A 12830-nucleotide genomic window follows, 5' to 3' on the forward strand; every position below is an offset into this window, starting at 1 on the left:
CTGAGGTTACAAAACTTTGCATTTTTATCCTCAGGCCACAAAACCTATAGTTTTTAAACAATATTTTTGGAGGATCCTCAGGCCACAAAACCTTTAGTTTTTAAACAATATTTGTGAAGGGTCCTTAGGCCACAAAAACTTTTAGTTTTAAAACAATATTTTTGAAAGATCCTTCGGCAAGAAAACGAATATTTTTTAGGCATATTTTAAGGGCTCTGAGGCCACAATTGGTGAAGTTTTTAAAGAATATTTTGAGAAGTTCCTTGGAGTTTTTAAATAACATTTTTAAGGTCACAAAACGTGGAACTTTTTAAAGAATAGTTTTGAAAGGTCCCTCAAGCGACAAAGCGTGGAATTTGTAAAGAATATTTTTTTCAGGTCCTCAAGCCACAAAGCGTGGAATCTTAAAGAATATTTTTTAAAGGTCCCTCAGGCTACAAAACGTTGAATTTTTAGTGAACATTTTTAAAAGGTCCCTCAGGCCACAAAACCTGGAATTTTTAAAGAGTATTTTTAATGGTCTCTCGGGCCACAAAACGCTGAATTTTTGAAGACAAATTTTTGAAGAATATTTTATTCAGGCCAACGTTGAATTTTTAAAGAATATTTTTTAAAGGTCTTTCAGGCCACAAACGTGGAAATTTTAAAGGATACTCAGGCCTTAAAATATGGAATTTTTAAAGATTATTTTTTAAAGGTTCCTCAAGCCACAAGCATGGAGATGTAGAATAATATTTTACGAAGGAACCTGAGGACACAAAACGTGGAGATGTAGAATAATATTTTACGATGGAACACGAGGACACAAAACGTAGAGTTTTTTAAGAAGTCTCTGGTCAGAAAACGCGGAGTATTTAAAGAGTAGTTTTAACGAACATTAGGTCTCAAAAATATTTTTTTGAAGGACTCTTAGGCCACAAATCGTGTAGTTTTTAAAGAATATTTTTGAAGGACTTTTAGGCCACATAATGTGGAATTTTCAAAGAATATTTTAAAAGACTCTCAGGCCACAAAACGTGGAGTTTTTAAAGAATATTTTTTGAAGGACTCTTAGGCCACAAAACGTGGCATTTTTAAAGAATATTTTTAATTACCGTCATGCCACTAAACGTAGAGATTTTTAAGAATTTTTTAAGGACTCTCAGTCCATAAACCTGGAGTTTTTAAGGAATATCGTTTAATTTCCAAGTACCCATGCTTCGGAGCCACCAAAAATAATTTGCTTCTTATATGGAGTTGCCCATCGGCTTGCCAGTATTATTGGCTTCTTTTCTACTTCGAAACTGATGTTGTTTGTTCTTTTTTTTGTTTTGAATTGATGATGTTTGTTTTTGTTGGCAGTTTCAAGTTAGAAAAAATTGTTCACTTCTCATAGCTGTAGTCTACATCTTATATTGTCTGCCCAAGTCCGCTGGACATATCGCTCGTTAATACCCTCAACTTAGTCTGTTCACTGCCAGATCACTTTAGCAGATACTTTTAGTTGCCTTATCAAAGGTAAAGGTCCTTCTTTCAAAGGGAAAACATATCCGTTTCTGTAGATCCCTTAAAAATGTTGGTCTTACACTTTCAGTTCAACTAAGATGGGTAAAAGACGTAAAAGGAGTAAAGTTACGGTGCAGGGAGTTAATAACCCAGTACCGGCGGTAAGCGTTGGTGAGATCACAAGCCACGTACCGTCGAGATCAAGCGATTGTGATCCGGCTGTCTCAGGTGTGGATGCCTTGGCACCTACAGCCGTGACTGCTACAAGTGCAGTATATACAACCCGAATTATTGTTGACGGACCGGTTTTTCAAAAGGATAATGCTTTAGCCAAAACTGGTGTTAATCAGTCCACGGCTGACAGGACCGAAGTTTTGGGCGGGGACGACCTACATCTCAAAGTGATTGGGGACAGTCTGGAGAGACAGAGTAGGGAACTCCTCGACCAACTGGAGAGACTTGTTCCGACCGTACCACCAGAGGACATGCTCAACAATCTCACCCTCACTGATGACGAACTGGACATTACGGTGATCCCAGCTGAGTCAACAAGAAGGTCTGATGACGACATGTCCACTGACGGTGATGTGGTCGAAGAGGTTGTGAACCTTGGTTCGCAACCACAGACTAGTCGCAACCAGTCTGGTCCTGTATCGGCACCAGCCGATACTAAGCTTCGAAGGCAGATTGCCACGGAGTCAATGGATGTTGATGGAGAACCTAGAGATGATCCATCAGCAGCCACTGACTCTAAGTCGATGACCATCGAGGGGGAATCAACGGAAGCTCCAACAATTGCCACTGACTCTGAGTCTCCGGCCTGCGTTGGGGAATCCAAGGAAACCTCATCGACGGACACCGACGCAGACGCAATTTCCGCCAAAGAGGCTTCAGATACGAGGCACTACAAGCGTGCAGCTTCGTATCTGCGCAAGTTCGTGGGAAGGGACGCGAGCTCGCATACTAGGAGAGAGATCATGTTCATCAAGAGCAAGCTGAAGTACATGCGGAAATTCGAAAGAATTTATCCAAATGCACCCAGATGCGAGCTCCTGGTGGACAAAATCTTTCTCCCGAACCCTGCTTCAGCTTCAGCCAAAGACTCAGTAGAGACTGCGGCGACAAGCAAAAAGGTGGAGGTGAAGCCTGCTGCTTCTGACAGCAAGGTGGAACCTAAAGCTGCTCCGAAGCCGAACCCGAGCCAGAAGGGACTGGAAAAGGATAAGGGGCATAATCCGACTCCAAATGATTCTCGTAAGAGTAGTCAACTGGAGAAGGTGACTGTCCCGAATCCGGCTCCTACCCCAACTAATGAGGGTAAAGCGGACGAACAGAAGACCTGCGCAAGCCACTCGGGAGTAACGACGGGTGGATCGACTGGGACACCATCGACTTCGGAGAAGACGAACAAGTCCTCGCAGTCAAAGACTGTGAAGCGAGTTCGCTCTTCAGAAGGCCCTCAGCCTTCGCCAAAGAAGACGATGATCTCTCAGACGGTCAACACGGCGAACTCCTACGCTGGTGTCCTTGCTCACAAAGCCAAGGGAAGCAGCACCAGTACTGAGAAGGCGTCCACCTCCTCAGGAAAAGCTGTTACCAAGGCACGTGAGCGAGGACGTAGGAAACCCTACGCCAAAACGGCCACGGTGGCAAACGATGACGAGCTCCTAGTAGCAATCATCGACCGAGCTGACCCCTTCGGGAAAATCAGCGAAAGTCACTGGTTGCTCTTCGAGACTCGGCTTCGTTTAGCCATTGTGTCCACTGAGGCGAACCAGGGTGACCGTCAGTTTGGTGGCGCCTTCCTTCACAAGGGAGTTAAAGTCATTAAATGTCTCAACAGGAGCTCGCAAGAGTACCTTAAGAAGACAGTTAATGGCTTTGATGAACTTTGGGAAGGGGCAAAAATTGCTGCGGTGTCTATAACGGAGATTCCGTCCAGGAAGGTATTCCCAGCATGGGTTCCCCCACCTACCGTGGATAAGGAACTTCTGCTGAGGATGCTGGAGCTCCAGAACCCCGGTCTCCTTACTAAGGACTGGACTGTAATGAGTCTCACCCCTTGTAAGGAGAATGGAGGGATGGACATTAAGATGGCGGTAGACTCCTCAGGAGAGGAGTACCTTAAGATTCGTGAGGGAAAACTGAACTTCGGTTCAGGATGGGTTCGGTTCCGACTGAGTCCACCTCGCGGAAGTCAGTAGGAGTAGGCAGGCGGCAGGTGCTACGCATTTTGCAGATTAATCTGCATCATTGTAAAGCAGCTGCCGCCGAACTACTCCTGTCCCTCACGAACTCAGAGGTAGACATTGTTCTAGTCCAGGAACCTTATATATATAAAAATAAGGTCTCTGGACTGAACAATGCCAACTTCGAGGTCTTTGCATCGTCCGAAGGGGACAAGGTGAGGACCTGTGTGGTAGGTAGGAAGAACCTCAATCTAATCTTTCTATCTAATTACAGTAATGGAGACATGTGCACGGTGCGACTGGAGAACGGCAGGGAGAAGGCCACTCTCCTGTCCTCAATCTACATGCCGTATGAGGACCCTGATCCACCAAATCAGGGGGTACACAGGCTGCTGAAGGAGAACCTGGGCGTTTGTAACGTTATCCTTGGATGTGACGCCAACGCCCACCATTTTCACTGGGGCAGCAAAGACACAAACACTAGAGGTGAGTCGATTTTCAATTTTATATTATCTTACAATCTAAGAATATGTAATATAGGAAACGATCCCACCTTTAAAATTAGAGGCAGGGAGGAGGTCATTGATCTAACCCTGTCTAATTTAGATGATTCTGTCGTCAGGAACTGGAGGGTATCCAACAAATGCTCCTTTTCGGATCATATGAGGATATACTTTGAAATCTCTTTCGACGGAGTCCGCCAAAATCCTTATAGGAACCCGAGAAGGACGGACTGGGGAAGGTTCACTGATCTGACGAACCATCAACTGACACTTCCCGGAAGGATAGAAACAGTTGCTGAGCTTAACAGTAAGGTGTCCAACCTAACAGAAATCCTTCTTCGCTGCCATAAGGATGCCTGTCCATTAACTTATCCTGGGAAGAAATCCCAACCGGTGTGGTGGAACAAGGATCTTGGCGAACTACGGAAAAACACCAAAAAGTTGTACAACAAGGCGCACTCGACGAAACTTGACAGTGACTGGGAATCGTATAAAGCGAGTTTCACCAAATACAAGAGTGAAATCAAGCGCGCCAAAAAGAAGTCATGGGTTTGTTTCTGTGAGTCTGTAGAAGGGGTAAACGACGCTGCCAGATTCCGTAAGATACTCTCGAAGGACCCCAAATCCATCGGTAGTGTCAAAAAACCGGACGGCACGTGGACAGACTCAGGTCTTGAGACTCTAAACCTTCTAGCTGAGACCCACTTCCCTGACTGCACGGATGCCAGTAACCTTCACATTGAATGTGACAACTTCCAAGTCCAAGAGTCAGTGGACGAGAGCCTCATCGATAAGGTTGTAAGCAGAAACAAAATAAAGTGGGCAGTAAGTACATTCAAACCCTATAAGTCACCTGGTCCAGATGGGGTAATTCCTGCGATGCTTCAATTTGCTGCACCGCAGATATACCAAATTCTGGAGGAGATCTTTAGGGCCTGTTTGTTTCTTTCCTGCGTACCAGATCTGTGGAAAGAGGTAAAGGTAACTTACATCCCCAAAGCGGGGAAAGTCAGTCACTCTGCACCGAAAGACTACAGACCTATTAGTCTATCCTCCTTTCTCCTCAAGACACTCGAACGACTGATCGATCTGGAGATTAGGAGCTTTGTAGACACTGCCTCGCTGAGCGACTCGCAGCATGCCTACATGAAAGGTAAATCTGTCGAAACTGCTCTTCATGAGGTCGTGGGTTTCATTGAGAGAAATATGGAGAACTCAAACTTTACCTTGGCGGCTTTCCTGGATATAGAAGGAGCCTTTAACAACGTAAAACTTGAACCCATTCATCTCTCGCTTAGATCGGTCAACACCCCGGAAACCCTGATCTGCTGGATAAAGAGAATGCTGGAGAGCAGGATCATAAATTCCAGTATCGGGGAGTTGACAACAAGGAAGACAGTAACACGAGGTACTCCCCAGGGAGGTGTACTCTCACCGCTGCTGTGGCTACTTGTGATAAACAATATTTTGGCGGAATTCGACAATCAGGGCATCAAGGTTGTCGCATACGCGGATGATGTAGTTTTACTAATAACTGGCAAATTCTTGTCCACTATTTCGGAGCTTATGCAAGGAGCCTTATCAAAGCTGTCTCGTTGGGCCACCACAAATGGCCTTGGTGTAAATCCAACGAAAACAGAACTGGTATTGTTCACCAGAAAGCGTAAGCTTGGCGACTTCATACCACCAACATTGGATGGAGTGCAGTTGCATCTATCTCCTGAGGCCAAATACCTAGGTACAATCCTGGATTCTCAACTGAGATGGAAAAGGAACGTCGAGGAACGGACGAAGAGAGGTATGATCGCACTCTATTCATGTAAGAATTCGATTGGGAAAAGTTGGGGTCTAAATCCAGCTATTATACACTGGTTGTATAATACTGTGGTGAGACCCATCCTATCCTACGGATGTCTTGTCTGGTGGCATGCGCTTCGACACAAGTCGAACTCGGGCAGCATAGACAAGGTGCAAAGGGCAGCCTCGATCCTGATAACTGGAGCTTTTAGAAGTACACCACAAGCAGCTCTGAACGCGATGCTAAACCTCTTGCCCACGAGAATTAGCATCAAGGGTCAAGCAGCACGTAGTGCTTTAAGGCTACATGAATTGAATCGTTGGCGTGACAGCACCTATGGTCATGCATGCATTCTTCGAGAGCTAGGGCCAAACCTTGGCTTAAATCAGCAGGGGAAATTCAGCGACTACTTATCACCAATCCATAGATTTGATGATTTTGAGGTCGTTATCCCTAGTAGAGATGACTGGACCCGTGGTAACCCTCCTCTGGACGGTCTGGCTTTCTATACAGACGGTTCCAAGATGGAAGAAGGTACCGGAGCTGGCGTCTACTGCGAAAAGCTTTGCCTCGAGTACTCCTATAGGTTGAACAGCGACTGTAGCGTTTTCCAAGCAGAAATCTTTGCGATCAAAATGGCCGCAGAGTTGATAAAAAGTCTGGATGCTGAAATCTTTGAACCGGTGACTATCTTCGTTGATAGTCAGCCGGCTCTTAAAGCCATCAAATCCCCCAATATCAAGTCTGAGGCCGTTCTTGAGTGTAGAACTGCTTTGGCGAACCTAACTAACGCTGTCCGACTCTGCTGGGTACCGGGTCACTGTGACATTGTGGGAAACGAGAAGGCAGATGAATTGGCAAGACACGGATCTCAATCAACAAGTCAAGCTATCACTGTTTCTATTAAACCACCCATATGTCACGTTTTTCGGAAGGTGGAGACGTTCTTTGAAGAACAGGCCAAGGAACTATGGCATAATGAACCAAGGTGCAACGTGTCAAGGGCCATTTGGCCGAATCTTTCAACAAAGAGAACAACTTCGCTTTTAAGTCTGAGTAAATCAGAAATCAGGGTATTGACGGGAGTCATTACCGGCCATTGCTACATCCGAGCTTTTATCGGCAAATGGCAGGATGATGGAGTGGACTATTGCAGGCTCTGTGAAGATGAGGAGGAAACGGAGACGATCGAGCATATTCTATGTCGTTGCCCGATGTTAACTCAAAAGCGGTATAGACTAACAGGAGTACGCTTTCCTCCAAGCTTAACCTTCTACTCAAACATGGAACCAACAATCATAAACAACATCATTAAAAATCTGATGTGGCTGGGACGGCGCGACCCATAAGCGTAACTACTTCTCTGACAGTTTTTTCCACCATCGCCAAAAACCACCCTCTCTGTCTTTATTACATCTTCATTATTTCTTATAATTAATTCTTTTATTATTATTCTCCAAACCACACCCCCCTTTTTTTCTTTATTCTTCTCTCTTTTCTCTTCTCTTTTCAGGTAATTCTGAACCTCCTTTTTTCTTTATGGATGATCACAATGGACCGAAAGGTCTCCGAGTGGCGTAGTCAATATACATATATATTGACTACACATCCCCAAACCTAACCTAACCCTAACCTACACTTTCAGTTTATAAAGGATATCGTATGCAGTTTTATTTCCTCTTTCAAACCAAATCATCATTAAAAATCCAAGTTTTATTTTCTTTTCTCAAAAGTTCTAAGCAAAGTTGAGCGAGAAAAGAATTATTTTTCTTTATTCACGCACTTTTAGGTTATCCATTAGAGTGATGTATGAAGAAAAGTTGGTCAAAGATGATTATGAATCGTATGATTCGTTGTAAACGTATTTACAATCATTCTCCCTGGCTGACTGAGCATCTCGTTCAATGGGAATATCCGTTGTCAACAATTCTTATTGTTCGAAATGGAACTTCCCTGCATTTCTATTCTATTTTTTATAGAAAAAAATATAACTACAAAACTGAACAGAAGAGATGTATAAAATAAAAAAGAAAACAGCAACAACAACAAATTGAAATACATCTATTGTCATTGCGAGAGAGTGTTTGTGTGTGTCTGTCCTGTGCCAAATGAAAAGCATGTTAAAAACTGACATTGTATTGCGAATAGAAAAAATTCATAGCTCGAGAAAAGAAATGCGGATTGCAGAATATTTCTTCAACTGGCATTATTACAATTATTTTTGTTGTTGTTGCCGCTGTTGTCATGGCTGCTATTGTTGTAGCACAGTGACAGCATATAATAGCGTATCTATATTTTAGAGATTTGCAAAACCTCAACCTCATACCATCCATCCGAAGGAAACGTAAGAATACAAAAGTTTATTCCAGCCTTGCCAAACATCAAAACAGGAAACAGATAACACTGTCAATAGAATGTTTAAAAAACGAAAAAGGAATCTCAATACTTTTAATAGTATTATGCATGCTATAAAGGGTGTTCCAAAAAATATTTATGGATAATATACGAGTATTTATGTGTACAAACAACGTTAGCTCGGCAGAGGTTTTATATAGTGGCAAAAAAAAAGTTTACCATTCATAAGATGATTAAGATTAAATTGCTTACCATATATGTTTGCTAGGAAATCTCACAGACAGGTCAATAACTTAAAATCCGTTAGAGAAAGTGGCTATTGAATCAGTTGAATTGTGACTAATTTGAAGGTTTTTGAAGTACCAGCTTCCACAGCAGATCTTGTGAACTTAAAAAAGAAACCATGTACTTTCTATATGAGTTATCTGTGGATTTTCCGTGAGGTTTTTTATTAGATCCTGTTGATCTTTCATAAGAAGTTTTTGAGTTTTGCTATCTATAAGTAGACCCCGTTTTTGACTACGACAAGATGCTTTATATAATCTCCTCAAGAGAAAAACGTGGAGGTTTCTATAGGACAATTTTGTGTTTTCTATAAGATGATCCTGTTGACTTTTAAGAAGTTCTTGGGATATTCTATAATAAGTCCTTGGAGTGTATTATAAAAGTATTCTTTGTCCTTATACGAGGACTTCGCAGACTTCTATAAAAACGCGTGGTAGGATCTACTGTGTCTTTTATAAGAAGATTACTGCCAAGGAAATTTTCTCGGCTGTGCACAGTGGTTCCACTTGTATGGAAAGGACTGCCAAAAATAGTTATAATCGAACTACCGCTTCGAAATTTCAAACAGATTTTTATAACAAAGCAAGAAGATAGAAAAAAATTCAGTGGATGTTGGTCGACATTTGGGTATAGCCCCCATATAAAAGTTCCACCCGATTTTCGGTATTTTGACGAATTCAGCTAAATTTTCCAACCGATTTGACTGATATTTTGGATTTTAGGTCTGAGAGAATAAAATACCTCCCTGCAAAAAACGTTCAGTATAGAATCACGTTTAGGTTGGCCCCCATATGTAGGTACCGCCCGATTTTCGGTATTATCCAACCAATTTGGTTGTATTTATGTATTTTGAATTCTGAGTGAACAAATCATCTCCTTGCAAAAATTGTTCAACATAGGTCTACGTTTAGATATAGCCCCCATATAAAGGTACCGTTCGATTTTCGATATTTGGATCTATATTTGCAAAATTTTTCATCCGATTTGGCTGTAATTTTGCATTTCGAGTTGTGAGTGAACAAACTGGAATTTTTTCAGTCGTAAACTAGAGACTTTCCCCTGCATTTAGAAACAGATCAAGACTCACATTAGTAAAACTCAACATGATATAATAGTAATGATATGCAAAATACCAGAAAAAGTCATTTTCAAAGACTATATTTGTAGGGAAGTCAGAAAACAAATAAGAACACTTTTTTTATACCCTCAGCATTTATGCTAACGAGGGTATATGTATATACTTTCATATGGGCAAAATGTGCCTCTTCGAAATAAAGGTTTTAGACCCCAAGAATGTTTGAACGAAATCCGTTTCAGACAATTTGGAGCTGATTTAGCAATGCCCGTCCGTCTGCTGTCTGTCTGGCTGGAGCGCACGATAACTCTCGAACGGATCAACCGATTCCAAAGTTTGGCATTTTTGTCCATATTTTGTCAAAACTTAGTTTTAGTTTGGGTTGTATCGCTCCCCTCCTTCCGGTACCTCCCCCACAAAAGTTCGATAAATTCGGAACATTTGTGCGCACGATAACTCTTGAAGGGAGTAACAGATTTGGTCCATACTTTGCACATCGTTAAATTTCTACCAGACTAAAATGAGGTTCCACACTAAATTTCGTTCGGTTTAGGACCACCTCCCGATTCGCTTTAATTTTTGTTGTACCAAATTGTATTCACTGCCCCCTATACGATGGTACAAGTTTTATCAGGGGCAAGTCCCTACCTCCTGAGAAAATAGCCATAAAATTGCAAAAAAAAAACCCTATGACACCGTGTGTAGTGGTTGGAGCGCAAGATAACTCTCGAACGGATCTGCCGATTCAGTCAAAAATTTGGCCTTGGTAATATTTTGTCCAAACTTAGTTTAAGTTCGAAGATAAGCCTAATTGGTCCACTCCTCCAGGTACCTCCCCCACAAAGGTTCGAAAATATTCGGATTGTGCTCACGATAACTCTTGATCGATCTTGATCTACCAGATATAGATCAAGATCGAATATGGAATATATTTGTTCACTTCTTCTGGCACCTCCCACACACAATTTCGGATAAGATCACTTTAAGACCTGCTCTCGAATCACTTTGTTGAAGCAGCTTGCATTCGCTGCCTCAATTACGACGGTAAGAGTTGTGTCGGGAGCAAGACTATTCTTCTTGAGAAAACAGCCCGAAAGGCGTAAAACCCCTATAGCACCATATGTAGTATCTGGAGAGCACGAGAACTCTCGATAACTCACCAAAATTTAAAAGAAGATTTGGTTGATGAAGGTCTGAACTCGCACAGGCTGAGGGTCGGATACTTTTTCACTTGTTTCCTAAAAACATTGTCAATACCATCAACAATCATTTTTACTTTAGAAATTGTACAGTTACCAGTACAGTTTTTTTATAATTTAACTCATAAACTACGAATCCTTTGCGGATGTGGTTTTCGTTTTTAAGGCACCACCAACAAATCACAACTTCTTCGACATAACTTGGCACATTACCGCTGTAAAATGACAAAAATAATACTGGATATTAAAAATCTTTGTGTTTGTATCAGCTCGATTTCATATTTTTTTGTATTCAAACATTTGAATAAAAACAAAATGTTTTAATGTGGATATGAAATTGGTTAATTGCGGGTGGAGGTAGGGAAGACTATAGTTTCAGTTGTCACTAAACAACTTCATCAGTTTATTTTGCCGCCGACTCTGCATCGATAAACATTTCAATAATCCCATCCAGCAAAGTAAACATAATTAGAAATTTGCTGTATGGCCCCAAAGCTTATTACCCTACAAATTGAGTCGAACTAAAGAAATTCATATCCACCACTGTTTTTGTGTCGTCTTTGCTTTGTAAATAATGCAAACATAAGAATGATGTTTCAATAAGCGAGGGTAAACAATGAGAATGTTGTTGTTTTTGCTTTACGCATTGATCAACAAGGCCATTCTGATGCCTATTATTGTTGTTGCGTTTTCATTGGTGGACTGCAAAATTTTTCTTTGTGTTTATTCAGCTCGAGTCCATATTTTATACTAAAATTTTTTGCATGTGTAAACGGGGGGTTAGAGATATGTAGGCGGTGAAAATCTAGTTATTTATAGTTCAGATTATGGGACAAATTCTCTGCATGTGTCACTCAAGTAAGTATTATCTTTCCAGATTAATAACGAATTGCTGCGTGGTGAGTCATCTCGTTTGAAATAACAGCAAAATGTCCACCGATTGATATATAATAGAATTTTCAGGTCGAAAGGATAATTATTCTCCTATAATTTCAAAATGTAATCACTCGGGTATGCATATTTCCAGCTAGATGGTGATAGCTGGCTTATCACAGCGTCGCCCACAGTATTGAATAGAACGACTGGTAAAACATTCAGCTTTATCTGTTTTATTATCCTTCTAGCTTATTGCTGCCTAGATGTTATTCTAAAATGGAGTGTAACGTGACGAAATGTTCACGTACATAATACAACAACAACTACCCTTACCTTACGGGACCAGCCATCCAATATGCAACATACACTGCATCATTACTACCCATCTGATTCGGAGATGCAAAGGATAAGTGCATTCCGGTGTAACTTTACAACGATCGCCGTCAGTGTTTACGACTAATACCCTGCAAAATGTTCGATGCCAAAGATGCCAGTCAATCATGGGTGCAAGTGATCTGGCATGTCATCTTTTTATCATCTTCATCGATGAATTTTATATGAGCGTGGACCCCAAAAGATGCTATTCATTTTTGGATTCAAAGCATGTCATTTACACCAATGCTTTGACATATCATTTTCACCAATGCTTTGGCATCTAATTTCCACCACTGTTTTGGCATCTCATTTTCACCAACCCTTATCTATGACATTATCATTACGACGAGACTTTTAACAACGTTGGTTGTGATTTCGACTCTCCGACAACATCAATCATATTGTAAATAATTAATCTTATATATTTAGAAAAATCTGTATAAATAAAAACACAAAATTCATCTCTATTGGATCGATGGAATGGGTTCAAATGCTTATGAAAAGATCGGACCTTTCACGACTTTCTTCGCATGGGTTCAAATGCTGATGAAAAGATCGGATCTTTCACGACTTCCTCTGCATTGGTTCAAATGCTAATGAAAAGATCGGCTCTTTCACGACTTCGTTTGAACCAAATCACGTCATCACACGGAACTCCTTCCGTCAAATTTTGCTGGGTAATTCTCATTT

General features: G+C 41.4%; 2 protein-coding genes across 6 annotated transcripts in view; one reads left to right on the top strand and one right to left on the bottom strand.

The window, feature by feature from the left end:
* The window catches only part of 5-HT1A (5-hydroxytryptamine (serotonin) receptor 1A), an 891027-nt gene that overhangs the window by 44927 nt on the left and 833270 nt on the right, over positions 1–12830 (bottom strand). The window lies entirely within an intron of this gene.
* On the top strand, positions 3689–7602 carry LOC141404614 (uncharacterized). Its single transcript, XM_073988082.1, has 3 exons — positions 3689–3889; positions 3949–4160; positions 7489–7602. Exons 1-3 carry the CDS (start codon positions 3849–3851, stop codon positions 7554–7556), a joined length of 321 nt encoding a protein of 106 aa, XP_073844183.1. The 5' UTR covers positions 3689–3848; the 3' UTR covers positions 7557–7602.

The sequence above is a fragment of the Musca autumnalis genome, unplaced genomic scaffold (genome assembly GCF_047663935.1).
Source record: "Musca autumnalis isolate F117 unplaced genomic scaffold, ASM4766393v1 scaffold_5, whole genome shotgun sequence".
Taxonomy (NCBI): Eukaryota; Metazoa; Arthropoda; class Insecta; order Diptera; family Muscidae; genus Musca; species Musca autumnalis.